At 42.2% G+C, this 22,302-nt stretch overlaps 1 protein-coding gene across 1 annotated transcript in view; it reads left to right on the top strand.

The window, feature by feature from the left end:
* LOC139421923 (reticulon-4 receptor-like) overlaps positions 1–16,382 on the top strand; it is a 37,592-nt gene extending 21,210 nt beyond the window's left edge. Inside the window, exon 2 of the mRNA XM_071173059.1 lies at positions 14,992–16,382. Coding sequence (XP_071029160.1) covers positions 14,992–16,382 — 1,391 coding nt within the window. The remainder of the gene's footprint in view (positions 1–14,991) is intronic.
* The last annotated feature ends 5,920 nt before the right edge of the window (positions 16,383–22,302 follow it).

Here is a 22,302-nt window from a genome sequence, read left to right as displayed (position 1 = left end):
TTAATACTCAAGTTTCCTGTGTGTATCAAGAATGGTCCACCACCCAAAGGACATCCAGGCAACTTGACACAACTGTGCGTTCTTCGGCTGTCCCCATAGGAGAACCCTTTGAAGAACCCTTTTCTAAAAGTTTGGGCTTATACCATATAGCCTAAACTAGTATGCAAATTAAAACTGGGTGATCAGAAAGTTGCATAATGTGTATGGGGAATAAGATTCTACGGGCACAACGCGCATATGGCTCTACACAATCATTTAGTGTTTAAATTAGTATTCATTGAGGGGTGCTATGCTCTGACACTGTACTGTTCTGATCATTAGAAGCATACATGCGGCAGTGTAGCGTTGGGGCTACTTTCACAGATAGCTCATCTACTGTGTGTTCCTCTTGTGAATACAATGTGTGACATCTTCAGCAGTTGAGAGAGGGAGGGGTGTGTGTGAGAGAGAGGGGAGTGAGAGAGGGGAGTGTGTGATAGAGAGGAGTGGGGAAGAGAGGGAGAGAGAGGGGGAAGTGAAAAGAGAGAGAGGGAGAGAGAGAGAGAGAGAGAGAGCGAGAGAGAGAGAAGAGGGGGGTGTGCAGAGGAGATCCCAGTTCAGATTGTCAAAGGCGCCCATGTGCAAACAGATTTCCCTCTTGAGTTTGTGGTTGTGAATACACAAAGATGAAAGGAAAGGAGGGGGAGGGCAGATGATAGATGCAAGGACACTCAGAGTGGGAAGGTAGAGGAGACTTATGGAAGTAACAAACCGAGGGTGGGATGGTAGAGGGATGGAGAGAAGCCGAGAGAAATGGTGAGTGTGAGATGCTTATCAAGTTGTCGTTGCTGATTCATAGACGCTTGGCAATGTACAGCTTAAATTTAATCTGCCAAAGTACATAAAATATTTTATACAGACAGAGTTTATTCATATCTGAATATAATGTTGTTTGATCAGTAGAATTTAACGATTTAACACAATTATTAATATTTGTGTGTGTATGCATTGAGTGTACAAAACATTAGGAACACCTTCCTAATATTGAGTTGCACCCCCTTTTGCCCTCAATTCGTCTGGGCATGGACTCTACAAGGCCTTCCACAGGAATGCTGGCCCATGGTGACTCCAATGCTTTCCACAGTTGTGTCAAGTTGGCTGGATGTCCTTTGGGTGGCATTCTTGATACACACTGATTGAAGTGGATTTAACAGGTGCGGTTCACCTGGTCAGTCTGTCATGGAAAGAGCAGGTGTTCCAAATGCTTCGTACATGTTTGTGTACACTCAGTGTATGTGACATACAAAGCTCACAATATATTTGAATAGGCTAAGCCACATAATAAACCATATGGAAGAACTATGGAAGATATGCAGAGTTTTTATGAGGTCCGTTAAGATGCAACGTCACATCTGTGTGAAATCACTTTCATCCTTTTTTCTCTGCTGTATGGCATCTTTCTCTGTAACTTTTTTTATTTGTGTATTTATGCAAGGCATACATAGCAGGAATCTACTCCCTGTTCACCCATGAATGCGTGGCTATGCATGTCTCCAACTCAATCATCAAGTTTGCTGATGACACAACAGTAGTAGGCCTGATTACCAACAACCACGAGACAGAAGAACAATTGCTCGTTCTGATATTAGTATTATTATTATTTCATATATTTTTTTTGCTAGGTATTACCGCACTGTTGGGACTAGAAATAAGCATTTCGCTGCACCTGCGATAACATCTGCAAAACTTTGTACGCAACCAATAAACTTTGATTTTGGATGGATTCAAAAGGCACGCTAACATGTTAACTTCAGATCCCCATTTCTTGGAAAACATAGCTGCATAATAGATGCAATGTGAGACTATTTGCAGTGAAGGTGGAAAGTGGTGATTTATGACTCAACCCTTCAGCCTCCATGAAGAACATATACATTTAGAGCTTTGTTCTATTATCAATGGGAGGATGGAAGCTGAGACAATAGGTTTGGCTTATATGCGACCCAATAGAATCAGACTCGCTTTGAAGTTTTCATGAAATACATGCTGTAGCATGCATACCCTTGTTACCCATTGTCAAATAAAATCGTGAAATGATTTTGGGCATTGTGAAAATACCAATTGGGCTCTTCTCACAGATATTTGAAAATTGGAGTGTACCCATGGAAAATATCCAAAATAGGATGAATTCAAGGCAGCACCTCATTTGAACAAACAAAAAGCAGGTTGAGCTTACATAATCATAGGCTTCATTCCAAATGGAACATATGAGTGTAGGCACAGGAGTCACAAGTAGATCCTTCCAGATTTCGTAAGAAAACAAGTGTGTGCACTGACACGATTGTGAACAAAGCTGATCCATAAATATTGCTACGGCAGGTTTTATGGTTTTAATAGGCACAGTATTCATAGCCAATATTCGAGTACCACCAGGCTGTGGTGGGGCCAGAGAGCAGGCTCTGTTCTCCAGCTGCAGGCATGTTTACCCCCTTCAATACAGCAGTACCAAGGCAGCTCAGACTGTCTGTGACAGGCAGGAGGAGTGTGGGCTCAACCTCTCCTACTCCTCTCTGTGACCGCCTGAACAGTGGAGGTAGGCAGCAGATAGGGGCCCTTACAGCTGTGCGATCCTCCACCTTCGCAGCTGCCGCCTGTCGAACACAGACCCTTATCAAATCACCGCTGACGCTGCCTTCAGCTTACTCAACACCCCCTACCCCTTTCTTCAGGGCCATGTCGAGTGAGGTACACAAACTAATTTCATGTCTGCTTGCATTTCGGTTGTTGTTCAGCAGCGGTGAGATAAGGGGATGAGAAAAGGGGAAGGGAACAAGACCAAGAGTGATGGCTGCCTGGGCTGGCCAGCAAAGGAGCTGTGCTGTGCTGTGGAGAGCAAGGCAGGGCTTAAACTGGACAGCCCTCTAAATGAAAAGGTGATGGATCAATAAAAGGCTGTGGCTGAGAAGTGTCCTATCAGCTGAGCAATGAGAAGCTCCAGAGCGCGTCGTGCGATGATCTAGAGGTGGAGAGCGCCAGGGTTTAGTGGCCTCGTGCCTTATCGCTACTATTTACTGCAGAACCCATTTTCCACCACAGGGCTTAGTGCACCCAGGAGCACCCGAACAAGAGCAGCTTGTCAATAATGCAGCACCTTTTCCCCCTCCATAGGATGTTCAGCACAACATGGGCCCCACAACACAGGCATGTATAAAGAAAACCTTTAAGGGCACAGTCAAACTTTTCTGTATTTCTTTGTGATGGATTGGGGCCCCCCTCTATCTCTTGCATGTCAGTGCAAATGTAATTCCCCCCAAAAATGTTGTTTTAGCTTTTTTTCTGTTGACGTGCACTTCACAGCCAGATAAAACAATTTCACACTGTTTCGTGACACGCCAAAGAGGATGAAAAAAGCACCAGTCTGTCAAGAATGTAGATGACGCACAACGATACACCTATGTCTATGCACATAGTCTATGCACACTGATGCACTTAACACCTTTAATTAATTTGGGATATTCTTGCAGTTTATTTTTTTAGCATAGTCTGTGACTGAGCGATGTTCTGCACCTGCCTGCAATTTGACTTCAACAAGGACATAGTTGTTACAATATGCTGCCAGATCTGCAATTACTGTATAGTTAATATCTGGAGATTGTCATTTTGTTTATAAACCCCCCTGCCACCAACTCGGGAGCTCCCATTCTTTCATTTGCTGTTTACCAGATGTTGGTTGTCATCATTTGACAGGGTTTTGTCTCAGTGTTCTGCAAATCAGGGCTTTCGACTAAAGTAAATTTAAGAAATATGGTACAAGAGGCAGTGCTGTATCATGAATACAGTCAAAAGTAAATGACGTTGTTCTACCCGACACGATAGCGGACAGCCAGTCAACCCATTTACCTGTAACTGTATTCATGATACAGCATTGGCTCGCCTTTCTTATTGCTTTTATAAAACGGTTACCAAGATATTAAAATAACAATGAATAACATATTTTCATTAAAACTTTATTTTGACAAGTAAATTCAAACAATTTCATTATTACACCAGAAAAATATAGTCTGGACAAAAATCTGGTTGTTAGATCTTTTGGTCATGTTATTACAGATGCGACCCACTCGTAAATTATTTTTGCAAATAAATTGGATTTATGTTCTAAACAATATGGTTGCTATGAAGGCTGGATAACGTCCTTGTTATAGCCAACTGAAGCTAACTCAATCATGTCAAACATTGCACCTGGAATGACAGTACACTAGCTGCATTTTCGTTTGTTTTTTTCTATTGGGCATTTACTTAGATATTTCCATGAGAATGACGTTGATGCGTGATTTCGTTTGTCTCAGAAAAAAATGTCTCTTCTCATCTAGTCTAGCCTAGGCATCATTCACTCTCTATGTCTAGACAGCTTTTGTATTCTGATCATTGAGTTCTGATCATGGAATTGCGAACACGTCATGAGTCTACAGCTATATTTAAACGTGTCTACCGTGTCCACATTAACCTTTTTTTTCATAGCGAATTAAGAAGGAAAGTCAATGTAACCTGTAGCGACATAAAACACATTTTAAAAAAGTTTTTGCCATGAAAAAAAAGCTTAATAAAGAATTTGCATATGTTGCAAAACTAAATAGAATTGTTCCTTATTATATTCGCCATATCATTTTCCATCAATGGATGTCGATTTGATTTCTTTGACTGCTAGTGATTGTAAATATATGTTTTTTTTGTTGCATTTGCATAGCTAAGGATGAATCGGTCAGGAAAGAATGATGAAAGTTGGACAGAGGATCTCGACGTCTCTGCCCAAGGAACACTTGGACAAAGAAAAAAAAACGCATTATATTTTCTGGCAATTGTGCCAGAAGTTATACACACCATTATAAATGGATAATGCAATAGTTAGGCCAATTTGCGTGATTGACTTGTATTTTCAATGGGCCTAGGCCATTTCAATAGGCCCAATCTCCTTTCCCTTCCCAATTGATAACTTCCCATTTAAACAAAACTTTGCCATTCATAATTGCATAATAACAGAAAGTTACAGCAATAAACTGAATTTATAGGCTATTTATTGAATCTGTTTACCAGCTCCAAATCAAATGCAAGCTACAGTAGCCTACAATGGCATAGAAATGGACACTGAACAAAAATATAAACACAACATGTAAAGTGTTGGTCCCATGTTTCATGAGCTGAATAAAAAATCCCTGAAATTTACCATATGCACAAATTGCTTATTTCTCTCAGATGCTGTGCACAAATGTGTTTACATTCCTATTAGTGAGCACTTATCCTTTGCCAATATAGGCCATCCACCTGACAGGTGTGGCATATCAAGAAGCTGATTAAATAGCATGATCATTACACAGGTACACCTTGTGCTGAGGAGTATTTCTGTCTGTAATAAAGCCATTTTGTGGGGAAAACTCATTCTGATTGGCTGGGTCTGGCTCCCCAGTGGGTGGGCCTATGCCCTCCCAGGTCCACCCATGGCTGCACTCCTGCCCTAATCCATAGATTAGGGCCTAATGAATTCATTTCAATTGACTGATTTCCTTATATGAACTGTAACTCAAGAAAATCTTTGAAATTGTTGCATGTTGCATTTATATAAACGTCCCTGTCATTCAAAGATAATTCGTAAAAATCCACATAACTTCACAGATCATAGTTAAGGGTTTAAACACTATTTCCCATGCTAGTTCAATTAACCATAAACAATTAATGAACATCCACCTGTGGAACGGTCGATAAGACACTAACAACTTACAGACGGTTGGAAATTAAGGTCACAGTTATGAAAACTTAGGACACTAAAGAGGCCTTTCTACTGACTCTAAAAAACACCAAAAGAAAGATACCCAGGGTCCCTGCTCATCTGCGTGAACATGCCTTGGGCATGCTGCAAGGAGGCATGAGGACTGCAGATGTGGCCAGGGCAATAAATTGCAATATCCGTACTGTGAGACGCCTAAGACAGCGCTACAGGGAGACAGGACGGACAGCGGATCGTCCTCGCAGTGGCAAACCACGTGTGACAACACCTGTGCAGGATTGGTACATCCGAAAATCACACCTGCGGGTCAGCTACAGGATGGCAACATCAACTGCCCGAGTTACACCAGGAATGCATCAATCAGTGCTCAGACTGTCCGCATTAGGCTGAGAGAGGCTGGACTGAGGGCTTGTAGGCCTGTTGTAAGGCAGGTCTTCACCAGACATCACCGGCAACAACGTCGCCTATGGGCACAAACCCACCATCGCTGGACCAGACAGGGCTGGCAAAAGTGCTCTTCACTGACGAGTCGCGGTTTTGTCTCACCAGGGGTGATGGTCGGATTTCCGTTTACCGTAGAAGGAATGAGCGTTACACCGAGGCCTTTACTTTGGAGCGGGATCGATTTGGAGGTGGAGGGTCCATCATGGTCTGGGGTGGTGTGTCACAGCATCATCAGACTGAGTTTGTTGTCATTGCAGGCAATCTCAACGCTATGCGTTACAGGGAAGACATCCTCCTCCCTCATGTGGTACCCTTCCTGCAGGCTCAACCTGACATGACCCCCTAGCATGACAATGCAACCAGCCATACTGCTCGGTCTGTGATTTCCTGCAAGACAGGTATGTCAGTGTTCTGCCATGGCCAGCGAAGAGCCCGGATCTCAATCCCATTGAGCACATCTGGGACCTGTTGGATCAGAGGATAAGGGCTAGGGCCGTTCCCCCCAGAAATGTCCGGGAACTTGCAGGTGCCTTGGTGGAAGAGTGGGGTATCACGACAAGAACTGGCAAATCTGGTGCAGTCCATGAGGAGGAGATGCACTTTAGTACTTATTGCAGCTGGTGGCCAAACCAGATACTGACTGTTACTTTTGATTTTGACACCCCCCCCCCTGTTCAGGGACACATTATTCCTCTTCTGTTAGTCACATGTCTGTGGAACTTGTTCAGTTGATATCTCAGTTGTTGAATATTGTTATGTTCACACAAATATTTATACATGTTAATTTTGCTGAAAATAAACACAGTTGACAGTGAATGGACATTTCTTTTTTGCTGAGTTTATACGTGATGGCCATCAGATGCAAATGTATCATTCTCCACATATCAGTTTCCTGTAACTTTTCCACATAACAGAAGCACGCAAGGGAGCTCCATAACTTCCATTTCAAATGTCCTTTCGCCCAGTGCTCGAGACCCAACAACTGAGCATGCATAAAACCCTTAACTCACTTGATTCGGTTTCTCAAAGTAAAGTTTACATTAACATGGAGTTAAAATCACTTCTTACAAGCAAATGTATCTTATGTGCTCTAGTGCGCCTAAAGTTGATTTAAGCAGTTTTCCAGTACATTTGTCGTCGTTATTTCTTGATGCGCATCAGTTCTAGCACATTAATATTTTTATATGGAAAATGGTTATAGACGTGTTAAAGAGGTCAATCGAACTCAACCAAAACAATGGAATTGACATATTTAGGCTATTGTTTATATGTGTATTTCACATTATGTTGATACAAATCTGAGTATAATGCTTGTATTGCTGTCAACCCCAACACATATTCATGTCATCGTCGCCAGTCAACTGCATTACAGTTAAAAAAGACTTTGACTACCGATTTCTGTATGCTAGCTATGCTAACCAGTTTATACGAACTGGAGTTAGCATTTAGCAGTCACTTCTTCTAAACCTGAAAAGGGACCACTTACAGGTATACAAATGTTGTGCAGTGAAAACAGCCAAATATATCCAAATCAGACATAAGTAACCACATTGTGGGCTTTTTACAATAAATCAATCATAACGGATTTTAGCAAACTTGACTTGATGAATGTGCTCCAAACTGGTTGATGGAACCGTCTGCTTTCATTTGACTCTTTTAGTGCATTTATAGTGTCCATATACCCTTTTCCCACACTATATTGAAATACCAGTATGCATTCTGCAAATGGTGGAACAGGCTAAATCTGAAAATAACACAACAACTTGATGGCACTAGCCAACTACTCTAGCTAACTAGCCAGCTAACCTCTGTAACTAGCCAGCAAGCTAGCTAGTAAAGCTAAGGGTATTGCAAACAGGTTAGCATATCTCCCCCCCAAAAATGCTTTCCCTAATAAGCTAGCTGGCTAGCATTTATAAAGCCAGCAAACACGTTCCTCACACGCTGGGAAGGTATTTCCTCCAACGTTTAATGAAAAGAGGTGCCTGCCGCTCCCAAAACACAAGATTTGTGCTGATGAAGTCGCCCAATCTATGGGCTTTCAGGTGGCCTGATTGCATCCAGACTGAGAAGAAAACCGCACACAATGCGTCCCTGACCACCTACTGAAGTAGTATGCCAGATCTGAACACAATCTGACCACAATGCGACTTTCGTGCATCTTGACCTGTTATGACCTTCAATGCGATCTTCGTATTCTGATAGCAGCAACCGCATGTAAGTGTCAAGTGTAGACACAGCCTCTGGTGGTACAGAGATCAAAACTCAAAAGTGAAACATTGTTTCCGAGGTTGCCCACATGAATACTATGGTATGCTTAAGCAATAAGGCCCGAAGAGGTGTGGTATATGGCCAATATACCACGGCTAAGGGCTGTTCCTTTGCACAAGTGCCTGGATACAGCCCTTAGCCATGGTATATTGGCAATATACCACAAAAACCTGAAGTGCATTATTTATTTATGACAAGGTACAAATCTGTCGTTCTGCCCCTGAACAGGCAGTTAACCCACTGTTCCTAGGCCGTCATTGAAAATAAGAATTTGTTCTTAACTGACTTGCCTAGTTAAATAAAGGTAAAATTAAATAAAAATATTACAGTGCATTCGGAAAGTATTCACACCCCTTGACTTTTTCCACATTTTATTGCGATACAGTCTTATTCTAAAATCTATGAAATACATGTTTTTCCTTATCAATATACACAAAATACCCCATAATAAATGTTTTGCAAATGTATTAAAAATAAAAACAGAAATACCTTATTTACATAAGTATTCAGACCCTTTGCTATGAGACTCGAAATTGAGCTCAGGTGCATTCTGTTTTGATTGGAGCCCACCTGTGGTAAATTCAACTGATTGGACATGATTTGGAAAGGCACCCACCTGTCTATATAAGGTCCCACAGTTGGCAGTGCATGTCAGAGCAAAATCAAGCCATGAGGTTGAAGGAATTGTCCATAGAGCTCCGAGACAGGATTGTGTTGAGGCACAGATCTGGGTAAGGAAGAAACCGATGCTGACAGCATTTCAGAGTTGCTCTGTGGAGATGGGAAAACCTTCCAGAAGGACAACCATCTCTGCAGCACTCCACCAATCAGGCCTTTATGGTAGAGTGGCCACACAGAAGCCATTCCTCAGTAAAAGGCACATGACAGCCCACTTGGAGTATGCAAAGGTCACCTAAAGGACTCTGACAATGAGAAACAAGATTCTCTGATCTGTTTGAACTCTTTGGCCTGAATGCCAAGCGTCACGTCTAAAGCAAACCTGGCACCATCTCTACTGTGAAGCATGGTGGTGGCAGCATCATGCTGTGGGGATTTTGTTCAGCGGCAGGGACTGGGAGACTAGTCAGGATCAAGGGAAGGATGAATGGAGCAAAGTACAGAGTGATCCTTGATGAAAACCTGCTCCAGAGCGCTTAGGACCTCAGACTGTGGCGAAGGTTCACCTTCCAACAGGACAATGGCCCTAAGCACATAGCCAAGACAACGCAGGAGTGGCTTCAGAACAAGTCTCTGAATGTACTTGAGTGGCCCAGCCAGAGCCCGGAGTTGAACCCAATCAAACTTCTCAAGAGGGACCTGAAAATAGCTGTGCAGCGACACTCCCTATCCAACCTGACAGAGCTTAAGAGGATCTGAAGAGAAGAATGAGAGAAACTACCCAAATACAGGTGTGCCAAGCTTGTAGCCTCATACCCAAGAAGACTTGAGGCTGTAATTGCAGCTAAAGATGCTTTTAACAAAGTACTAAGGGTTCTGAATGTTTATGCAAATGTGATATATATATATATATTTTATATGTATATAAATGTGCAAACATGTGTAAAAACCTGTTTTTGCTTTGTTATTATGGGGTATTTTGTGTAGATTGATGAGGGGAAAAAAACAATTTAATCAATTTTAGAATAAGGCTGTAAGGTAACAAAATGTGGAAAATGTCAAGGGGTCTGATTACTTTCCGAATGCACTGTATAAACTGGTCACCAACATAATTAGAGCAGTAAAAATACATGTTTTGTGATACCTGTGGTATACGGTCTGATGTACCATGGCTTTCAGTCAATCAGCATGCAGGGCTCGAACCACCCAGTTTATAATATGGTATAAATACTGTAGTATTCACTGGAGTGTTTTTGTGGACAATACTTTAGTATTTAGGCCTACTATAGTATTTAGTGTAGTATATTGTAGTATACTGTAGTATTTACAGTTAACTATAGTATAAATACTGTAGTAAAAGAACTGTAGTATATATTATTCTATAGTAATTAATATACTGTTTTTGCAGATTGTAGTGTACTGTAGTATTTACTGTCACATTTTTGCAGACATTACAAAACGGTAGTATTTATTGTAGTGTTTTTGCAGAATCTATTGTACTGTAGTATTTACTATAGTGTTTTGGTATTATTACATTTGACATAGAAACAGAGCCTGTTTCCTTGAGGGAACCTACTGGAGAAATACTAAAAGAGCACATTCTCCATAACCAGTAGGTAGGTAGATCTGAACAGATAGTTCAGTGCTTCTGTTCTTTCATATTATCTGTAGGGAACACAATATATCATCTATACTTGGCATGTAGGTCTCTCACTTATATGTGGTACAAACTGTGATATGGGGAAGGGGAATGGGCAGGGTATATGCAAATTAGATACTGTAGTATTTACTACAGTGTTTTTTTTAGCATAATACTGTAGTGTTCACTATAGTATCCTACTGTGAATAGAGTTTCCATCATGATCGAGGGATAGTACAGTGTGTAGTATAGTATTCTACGGTATACTACAGTTTACTATAGGTAGACAGCTCGCCCAATTAGCAACCGGGATCTAAACAACCAGTTTTATAATGGAATTGAACGTTTTAAGTTCATTCTAACTGATTTGTATGATTGAATAAAGGTGAAAAAATGTGTTATAAACTCTGAAACATCTGGAGGAAAAACACATTTTTCATAAATACTGATACCGTATGCTTGGGTGTCGAGTTGACTTTATGTACTGTATATTTACTGCAAACACTTCTTCCTGAGCTGATCTCAATGCTTTGCAGATTTAATGACTTGTTGTGACTGTCTGTACTGTGGTGTCCTGTCTAGCAAGCATCAGCCTTTTCTTCTTGCATGGCTCGATGCTGAAAGCTATGCTTTTTTTCTCCCTCTGAAAAGAACCAGCGGAATTGCTGCCAACTATAATAGCCATAGACTCCCAAGCAGTTCAGAAACAATGGGTGTCCTGAAAATCTTTATACCAATAATAAATTAAACCCTGTTAAGACATTTGATTATGAGTTTCTATGAATGTACTGTAAATACATGTACAGTATGTCAATACCGACAAACATCTTCATGAGTGCATTGTACAATTTCAGGTTTCGTTTTAGTGTCGGAAAATGCACACGTGCCATTTTCACTGTGAGTAAATATGCTATGTGGCGGCAGTTCATTTGGGAGTCACCTCTCAGTTCCTGAAATGATGATGGCTTCATTTACAGGATAATTACTGTAGCTGTGGGGACCTTTACGAGAGAGAACATAATGCTGAAGCTGTGAGCATCTCTTCTGAGAGGTCTCCTAGTCCCAAAGCTGGCACCTGTGCCAGAGGAATATTTAACTTAGATGACTAAGGCCTGCCTTTATCACACTGAGGACCGATGGGCAATGCCCACATCCCAGAACACGTTGGGCAATGTTGATGAAATAACTGTCTGGTTGGAATGGCTCTAAAAAAATCCTAGAATACAAATAGATTATATTGTGTTAATTAATAATGGTGTCAGAAGAGATGGCTGCCGTTTTACTGGCTCCTAACCAACTGGGCTATTTTGTGTGTTTTTTTGCGTTGTTTGTAACTTATTTTGTACATAATGTTGCTGCTACCGTCTCTTATGACCGAAAAGAGCTGCTGGATATCAGAACAGCATTTACTCACCTCGAACTGGATGAAGATTCTTTCTTTAATGAGTTTGATGCGAAGGATATACTGCTTCTCCGAGACCAGGCCCAAATCCCTGTCATTCGCGTGAAGAAAAGACAGAAATACAGGGGGCGGAGATCGGGGTGCCTTGTGAGAATTCGTTGGCGAGTGGGTAAACCGCCTCTACCATCCGTTCTATTGGCCAACGTGCAATTGCTGGAGAATAAACTGGATAATCTCTGTTCAAGACTATCCTAACAACGGGACATTACAAACTGTAATATATTAGGTGTCACCGAGTCGTGGCTAATTGACGACACAGATAATATACAGTTGGCTGGGATTTCTGTGTATCGGCAGGATAGAACAGCTATGTCTGGTAAGACGAGGGGTGGGTGTGTGTGTCTTTTTGTCAATAACAGCTAGTGCGTGATGTCTAATATTAAGGAAGTCTCAAGGTATTGCTCGCCTGAGGTAGAGTACCTCATGATAAGCTATAGACCACACTATCTACCATGAGAGTTTTCATCTATATTTTTCGTAGCCGTCTAATTATCACCACAAACCGATGCTGGCACTAAGACGGCACTCATCCAGAAGTGGCACCCCTAGTGGCCAGGGACTTTAATGCAGGCAAATTTAAATCTGTTTTACCTCATTTTTACCAGCATGTCACATGTGCAACCAGAGAAAAAAACTAGACCATTTTTACTCCACACACAGAGATCTATACAAAACTCTCCCTCGCCCTCCATTTGCCAAATCAAACCATAATTCTATCCTCCTGATTCCTGCTTACAAGCTAATTCTAAAGCAGGAAGTACCAGTGACTCACTCAATACAGAATATGTTCCGGGTTTCATCCAATGGCAACGACCAGTATACCACCTCAATCACAGGCTTTATCAATAAGTGCATCGATGACGTCATCCCCACAATGAGCGTACGTAGATATCCCAACCAGAAGCTATGGATTACAGGCAACATCCGCACCGAGTTAAAGGGTAGAGCTGCCGCTTTCAAGGAGCAGGGCACTAATCCGGTTGCTTATAAGAAATCCTGCTATGTCCTCAGACGAACCATCAAACAAGCAAAGAGTCAATACAGGATTAAGATGGAATCCTACTAACCGGCTCTGACACTCGTCAGATGTAGCAGGGCTTGCAAACTATTACAGACTACAAAGGCAAACCCAGCCAAGAGCTGCCCAGTGAGGTGAGCCTACCAGACAAGCCAAATGCCTTTTATGCTCAATTCGAGGCAAGCAACACTGAAGCGTGCATGTGAGCACCAGCTGTTCTGGACAAATGTGATCCCACTCTCCGTAGCCAATGTGAAAACCTGTAGTCCATATGATATTTTGGTGAGGTGGCATAGTCCTGCAATGTAAGACTTTTCAGCACACAGTTTGTTTATGTTTTTTATGGATATTATGTTTAAGAAAACATATCTGTTTTATCAAATTGAGTTGTCCTTTACTATAAGAGTAAAGTCCTGCACTGGACACGAGTTCTACTGTAGGCACTCATGTGATGTCAGTACTGATGTGAGAGCCCTATGCCAACTTTCCTTTCTCCACCCCATCACTCCATCACTACCATTGAAGCAAGAAAATCCACTCTGAGATCTCTAGCACAGGCCAAGTGGTAATTCCCAGCTATCCTCAAATGTGATTTGCTCTGTTAGGCTGGAGAAATTTTTCTCAACCCACTAATGTTTTGTTAATTTGTCAAATAGTCCCCCCCCACTCCTGCATTCTCTCCCTACATCCCCCCTTTCTCTCGCTCCCCTCTGTCTCTTTCCCTATCTCTCTGGCCTGTGCTTCCAGAACAGGAATCAAAATGAAGTGGTCAAAAGCTACCAAATTTGGTGTGTATTCAGCCGCTATCCACTTTATATGGTATGGTTTACTCATACAGGGAAATGTGGATTTTTATGTGAATTGACTGAGTGAGTACATCATGTGTGCATTATATCCATTTCACTTAATAAATGTTGTTTTCTATAGTAAATAAAAACTACATTTGAAGACATCATAAGGGGATTATATAGTAGTAAAACAGAGGAAGAGACTGTGATACTGTAGTAGTTGGAGAGCTGAACAGAGATGACATTTTGAGGCACAGTCAGTGAAAACTAAACCAGGATCTTCTGCTCTGATTAGACTTGCAAAACTTATTCCTTCTAAGGATTGTAAATATCGCCATTTTATAGAGGGTCTTGTGTTTTGCTGCTTCATTCAACAAAATCCCAAAACGTAAAGATCTAAAGAGCACTAAATTTGTAAAATCATGAATTCCATGCTTCTACTGTTATTGTGTTGTATTTTCCATTGTTTAAATATATTCTAGCTTTAATAGGTAAATTCGAACTTTATAAACGTACTGTGAGGTAGTTTAAGAGACTGTTTAAATATTCTACAGTATGTGTTAGATCAGCTTTCCCAAACTTGGTCCTGGGGCCCCCCCTGGGTGCACTACACAGGCGATTCAAATAATCAACCAGGGCTGAGTTTGGGAAACCCTATGCTAGAACAAAGTCATACAATATGATTTTAAACATAACCCTAACCTTAACCCTAGCCTTAACCACACTGTTAACCCTAATGCCTAACCCTAACCTTAAATTAGAAACAAAGAACACATTTTTGGGGTTCATACATTTTTACAATATAGCCAATTTTAACTTTGCACCTGGCCTACCTTAAAGGAAATTGCTCAGTTCTGCCTCAAGGACAAGACTCTATTCATGTTGTATGATTTACAGCAGACTGGGTGTTTGGAAGTTAACACAAATGCTTTTCTTCTAAATCCAACAGAACCCCAACATATTCTCATTACCCACTTGTTTATTCCTCTTTTGCAGTTGGCGAACTCTACTTTCTGGTCCTTTGGCTTCAGTCAGTGCCTCGGATGGAAGGTTGGGTGGAGGGCTGCCCAGCGCCATGCATATGCCACAGCGAGCCACGGCCCACCTTGGCCTGCCAACAGCAGGGCCTCTATTCCATTCCCACAGAGATCCCCATCCACAGCCAGCGCATCTTCCTCCAGAACAACAAGCTTACCGTGGTCCGCTCCACCAGCTTCAGCCCCTGCAGAAACCTCACCGTACTCTGGCTCTACTCCAACAACATCAGCCACATCGAGGCTGGTGCCTTCTACGGCCTAGAGAGGCTGGAGGAGCTGGACATAGGGGACAATGACCTGAGGATCATCAGCCCCACTGCCTTCCGAGGCCTGTCTAGACTGCACACCCTGCACCTGCACAGCTGTGGCTTGTCTGTGCTGCCTGTAGGCGTTTTCAGGGGACTATTTTCCCTGCAGCACCTCTATCTCCAGGACAACAACTTACAGACTCTCCATGACGATACTTTTCTGGACCTGGCCAACCTGACCTACCTGTTCCTCCACAACAACAAGATAAAGACTGTGACGGATCACATGCTGCGAGGCTTGGTGAGCTTGGACCGCTTGCTGCTGCATCAGAATCGAGTGACCTTCGTCCAGCGCAATTCTTTTCATGACCTACGCAAGCTGACCACTTTGTTTCTGTTCTTCAATAATCTAACAGTGCTGACAGGGGAGACCATGGACCCACTGGTGTCCCTCCAGTACCTGCGTCTGAATGGGAACCAGTGGATCTGTGACTGCCGGGCCAGGACCCTGTGGGACTGGTTTAAGGGATTTAAAGGGTCTAGCTCAGAGCTTGAGTGCCATGTTCCGGCCAGACTGTCCGGAAAAGACCTGAAACAGCTAAAGATCCCTGACCTGGAAGGTTGCTATGACAGCTCTGACCATACTTGGATTAGCGTCTTCAGTTCCAAGACACAATCTGGAAAACTCACCACGGAGAGTCCACTTAGGGCTGGTATTCCCAGGTGCTGCCTCTCAGATAAAGACAAGTCATCCATCATCTCCAGCAAGGGTCTCCCAGATCCCTCCTCTTACAACAGCAGACAAATCACCAACAATCCTCTGAAGGAGAAAGAGAACATCTCCAAAACTAAGCTGTTGGAAGCTGACCCCAACAAACCCCAGAACAAACAGAGTTTGAACGATGGGCCAGTGGGAACATTATCTAACAACCTGGACCAGTCCTCAGAGCATCTAAGCCCCTCCAATGACCCTGAAAAGAAGAAAAGGTGTGCAAAGGAGAACATGTCAGACCCTCTGTGTCTCAAGTCCCACGGATCTACAATTGGAGCATGGAGGCTTGTCTTTCTGCCTGTGTTTTGGCTATCCTTAGACTTCTGTTAGAAGTTACAATAACAGAGGGATAATATGGGCCAGTGTAAGGCCAGTGCAGGAGGCCCTGCTAAGTGCCAAGGGTGGGAAAGGGGAACAGAACTTTCATTCAAGTAACTTCCAAAATAATGGAAACACTTGACTAAATGAGGGATACAAAGTATTCTGAAAGCAGGGGCTTTCACGCAGGTGTGGTTCCTGATTTAATTAGGCACTTAACATCCCGTCATGCTCAAAGGCTCTGCATGATCAATCTGCCATCTGCAGTGGCCGTACAGCATTTAGTGTGATATGGCCTCACCAGAAGTCAGGGCATTGATATTTTTTGCACTTTGCGGTGCAGAGCAGAGCTGTTGTGAAGGAAATTGTCAAGGAAGTAAGTTTGTGTTTATATAGGACCTCTCACCCCCAGCTACTGTCAACCAATCATCTTAATGCAGAGCTATACTGAGAATTACAGAGCGCACAGCGATGCTGTACAGAGCTCAATTTGATCTCCGCAAGCCTTCGCATTTATGGAGCAAGCATAAATTGGCCTTTAGAGTCATCTTTAAAATGACTGGGCAGGCCTTTATTTTGGCCAATAATTTGGCTACCATGGCTATGCCCCCATCCATAGGACATGAGTGGTCACTGAATGGTTTGTTGAACATGAAAATTATGTAAACCATATGCCATGGCAGTCTCAGTCACCAGATCTCAACCCATTTGAACACTTATGGTAGATTCAACATAACACCAAATTATGGAATTTCTCGTGGAATGGTGTTGCATCCCTCCAATAGAGTTCCAGACACTATAATATATTCCAAGGTGCAATGAAGCTGTTCTGGATTGTGGTGCCCCAACACCCTATTAAGACACGTTATGTCTGTGTTTCCTTTATTTTGTCAGTTACATGTAGATCTGATGATATGAATTTGAAAAGAGAATTGGAAGAGCTAAAAAAAAGACAAATCAACAAATGGATGCCTTTCTACAGTATGTCCATTCCAAATGTATATATGTAATGGATTTGTTCCCAGGTGATACTGTATGTTCTGCCCAGATATAAAGCACTTACTCTGGGAGGCCCTATCCTCTCTAGGTTTACTCTGCCAATGGTGGTGATTGGTTATTACAAAGACATTGAAACAGCACAAGCTGTTTAAAACTAAGAATGTTTTGAGGTTTCCTTCATGACAACCCCAAAGATGTGATAGATCGTATTTCTCCATTTATTTTTGTTAATCTTTTTTTAGAGTGGAACATTGATTTAAATGCTATTTTTATGTTTATAAGTGTAAACGTAAGACAAATACTTAATGTTTCTTGTCACGCTGTGGTTATGGGTAGCATTCTCAAAAGAGTACTGTCTATTTGTTCACTGAAGTTGCTGTGTACTATAGATATGCATTTTATTTTACTTGTGTAAAAGTATAAATATATTGCAAATAAAGTATTCTTTTTCTTACATTCGTTATGCTATTTATTCAAGCAAATAGAGAAATGTATAGTCACTAGCTTGCTTTGTATGAGTAGGAAATATAGCCTCCTACTGTGGGCTCCTGAGTGGGGCAGCGGTATAAGGCACTGCATCTCAGTTTTAGAGGCGTCACTGCAGCCTGGTTCGAATCCAGGCTGTATCACAACTGGCCGCGTTCGGGAGTCCCATTGGGCGGCGCACAATTGGCCCAGCGGTGTAGGCCGTCATTGTAAATAAGAATTTGTACTTAACTGACTTGCCTAGTTAAATAAAGGTTAAAAAAATATATTGATTATCAAGTCTACACAGGCGACAGACAACATTGCAGATGGTGATTGTCTTGTCTCTGGCAGCTTTGTAACATAATAACACTTTCTATTTAGATAAATACAATGTTTAACCTGCTGAGAGCAAACCACTCGTTTTTCTTGATCACGATGTAATGCGTAAATACAAGATCTAATTATGTCAAAACCCATGAGCGAGACCTGCTGGAAACATGATGACACAGACATAAATCAATGTGGGGTCGCTGATGCACCGGTCAATTCAAGGTCAATCGGAGGGATATTGACAACTTATTAAGTTTAATGATGCATATCTGATTTCATAGAAGGGTATGACTGACTCCATTAATTTAAATGGACTTTCAAATTCATATTTTTAGTCCAATTGTTGCTGGATTTCAAACCAATTTAATCGCACCACTCCCAGTAGTATTAACCAATATAACAGCAATAACATGATACTTAGTACAGAAAATCTGAATAATGTAACATATTATAGCAATAGATCACTTCAATACCTTACAGTGAAGATTCTTATTATATTGTTTTAATGAAGGAATTCATTCAGATTTTATCCAGAGCAATTAGAGTTAAGTGTCACGCCCTGACCATAGAGAGCTTTTATTCTCTATGTTGGTTAGGTCGGGGTGTGATTTAAGAGTGGGTTATCTAGGTGAATTATATTTCTATGTCGGCCTAGTATGGTTTCCAATCAGAGGCAGCTGTTTATCATTGTCTCTGATTGGGGATCATATTTAGGTAGCCATTTTCCCATTGTGCTTTGTGGGATCTTGTCTATGTACAGTTGCCTGTGAGCATTATAGTAGCGGTTCGTTTCTTCATTTTTGTTGTTTTGTTGTTTAAAACCTCTTAGAGCAAGGTGAGACGCTAGCCTCTCACCTAGCCAACAGGAAATGGAAATGCGCAACGCCAAATGCTAATAGTACTCGATAAAACTCAAACTTTCATTAAAACACACATGCAGGGTACTCAATTAAAGCTACACTCGTTGTGAATCTAGCCAACGTGTCAGATTTTAAAAATGCTTTTCGGCGAAAGCATGAGAAGCTATTATCTGATAGCATGCAACCCCCCGAAATACCTGAAGGGGACGTAAACAAAAGAATGAGCGTAGCCGGCGCTACACAGAACGCAGAAATAAAATATAAAACATTCATTACCTTTGACGAGCTTCTTTGTTGGCACTCCAATATGTCCCATAAACATCACAACTGGGTTTATTTTTTTCGATTAAATCCGTCCATGTATACCCAAAATGTCCATTTATGAAGCCCGTCTGATCCAGGAAAAAACAGCTTTCCAAAACGCAACATAATTTTTTTAAATTAAAAAAGTTGCCTATAAACTTTGACAAAGCACTTCAAACTACTTTTGTAATCCAACTTTAGGTATTAGTAAACGTTAATAATCGATCAAATTGATCACGGGGCGATCTGTATTCAATAGCAGCAAGTCTTGAAATCATGGTCGATATTCTCTCTTTCATAACTTCCCCCGGTGTACCCGATGACAGGAAGTGCCTATTCCTCATTTCACCAAGGATTAACTTAAACCAAATTGCCAAGACTGGCGACATCGTGTGGAAGCTGTAGGAACTGTAAACTGGGCGCTAACTATTTTCCCTTGCCATAGACAATACAGAGAACTAGCGGAGGGATTATTATTTTTTTTTTTTGAACAGTTTTCCTTGGGGTTTTGCCTGCTACACACGTTCTGTTATAGTCACAGACATAATTTAACCAGTTTTAGAAACTTCAGAGTGTTTTCTATCCACACATACTAATCAAATGCATATACTATATTCCTGGCATGAGTAGCAGGACGTTGAAATTTTGCGCGATTTTTAACAAAAAGTTGAAAAAATTAACCCGATCTTTAAGAGGGTTAAAGTTTTCTATTCCAAAATAAAGGATGGAAACATACCACACTGCATCTTGGTCCACTCCTTATAATGATCGTGACAGAAGATCCCACCACAAACGGACCAAGCAGCGTGGCCAGGAGGAGAAGACATCCTGGACTTGGGAGGAGATAATGTCAGGAGACGAAAGCCTTCCATGGAAGCAGATGCAGGAGGATCAACGGCGACTCAGAAGTTCACGACCACGACGTAAGCCTGAGAGGCAGCCCATAAAACATTTTTTTTGGGGGGGTACACGGGTTGGTCGGCGAATCTGAGAGCGAAGAGGAATATTGGGATAGACTGAGTGAGGAGTATTGTGAGATAGTTGAGGGTAGTAATGAGGTAGAGTGGATGTTTTGAGTGTCTGGAGCAAGACAGTCGCAGTGAGGAGCATGGGACCATGGCACCATGTTTTGCGAAGATACGCAATGTGTCTCCAGTGCGTATCCACAGCCCGGTGTGTTCTGTGCCAGCTCCTCGCACTTGCCGTGCGAAAGTGAGCATCCAGCCAGGATGGGTTGTGCCGGCTCAGCGCTCCTGGTCTCCAGTACGCATCCTCGGTCCAGGATATCCCGTGCCGGCTCTACGCACTGTGTCGCCAGTGCGCCTTCACAGCCCAGTGAATCCTGTGCCAGCTCCCCGCACTTGCCTGGCTAAAGTGAGCATCCAGCCTGGACGCGTTGTGCCAGCTCTACGCTCCAGACCTCCAGTGCGCCTCCACGGCCCAGTATATCCTGCGCCGGCCATACGTACTGTGTCTCTAGTGCGCCTCTACAGTCCAGTACGTCCTGTGCTTCCTCCCCGCACTCGCCCTGAGGTGCGTGTCATCAGCCCGGTGCCACCTGTACAGGTCCCACGCATCAGGCCTCAATTGCGCCTCCATAGTCCAGTACGTCCTGTGCCTCCTCCCCGCACTCGCCCTGAGGTGCATGCCATCAGCCCGGTGCCACCTGTATCTTACCCATGCATCAGGCCTCTAGTGCGCCTCCACATTCCAGAGCTTCTGGTGACAGTTCCCAGTCCGGAGCTTCTGGCGACAGTTCCCAGTCCGGCGACGGTCTGCGTTCCAGAGCGTCCGGCGACGGTCTACGTTCCGGAGCGTCCGGCGACGGTCTGCGGTCCGGAGCGTCCGGCGACCGCAACATTTGTTGTGTATTTTAGGTTTTAAAACACTTCTGAAGTTTGTAATTTCCACTTTGAAATTCCAGACTTCATTTTCCCCTGACGAAAAATGTATCAACCCTTACAAAAAAGTCCATTAATGGTAATCCACATAATGATTCCAATTTCTGTTGCTGCTGTGAGAAGCAGAGTCAAATTAAGATACACCTTCCGGAAGGTCAAGAACACCGGGGATGAATAGGATACTCCCACATAAGTAAGAAATTAAATCCCTATTCGAATAGCTCCAGAAATACAAAGCACAAGTAAATCCCAAGTGCGTTTTAGCTGCATTATTCTTTACCATGGCTTTAGCTATAACAACTGTACTGCAATGGCTCAAATAATAATAATTGAACCCCCGTTTATATATGTTGTAAATAAAAGTAATCTGATCATTTAAAATACTTTTCATTGAGGTCAATACAGTACCTCACAAAAAATATTTTATCTACTGTTATTGCTGTTTGTCACGCCCTGGTCTTAGTATTTGTGTTTTGTTTATTATTTTGGTCAGGCCAGGGTGTGACATGGGTTATTTTTGTGGTGTGTTTTGTCTTGGGGTTTTTTGTAGGTTATGGGATTGTGGTGTAGTTGTCTAGAAAAGTCTATGGTTGCCTGGAGTGGTTCTCAATCAGAGGCAGGTGTTTATCATTGTCTCTGATTGGGAACTATATTTAGGCAGCCATATTCTTTGAGTGTTTCGTGGGTGATTGTTCCTATCTCTGTGTTTGTTTGCACCAGATAGGGCTGTTTTGGTTTTCACGGTACGTTTTTTGTATTGTTCGTTATTATCTTTATTAAAGATGTATCGAGATAACCACGCTGCAGTTTGGTCCTCCTCTCTTCCGACGGAAGAAAACCTTAACACTGTTAGTACATTTACAATGTTCTTAAGGTGTGTAATGACATTTAAAAAGACTGATCAACAAGAGGTCTGACCACTTTATTGACAATGTCCTCACTGCAGAGCATGGCTGATGTAGTTGAATGTCCCAGCCTAGCCCACCAATCATTGCCATTAGTCAAACCTGAACATTAAAGCTGGAATCCTTAATGGTGAAACCACCACATCCATTCCATCTTTAAATAATA

Source organism: Oncorhynchus clarkii, chromosome 12, assembly GCF_045791955.1.
Source record: "Oncorhynchus clarkii lewisi isolate Uvic-CL-2024 chromosome 12, UVic_Ocla_1.0, whole genome shotgun sequence".
Lineage (NCBI taxonomy): Eukaryota > Metazoa > Chordata > Actinopteri > Salmoniformes > Salmonidae > Oncorhynchus > Oncorhynchus clarkii.
Note: the sequence above shows the minus strand (reverse complement) of the source record. Positions and strands in the feature narration are given on the sequence as shown.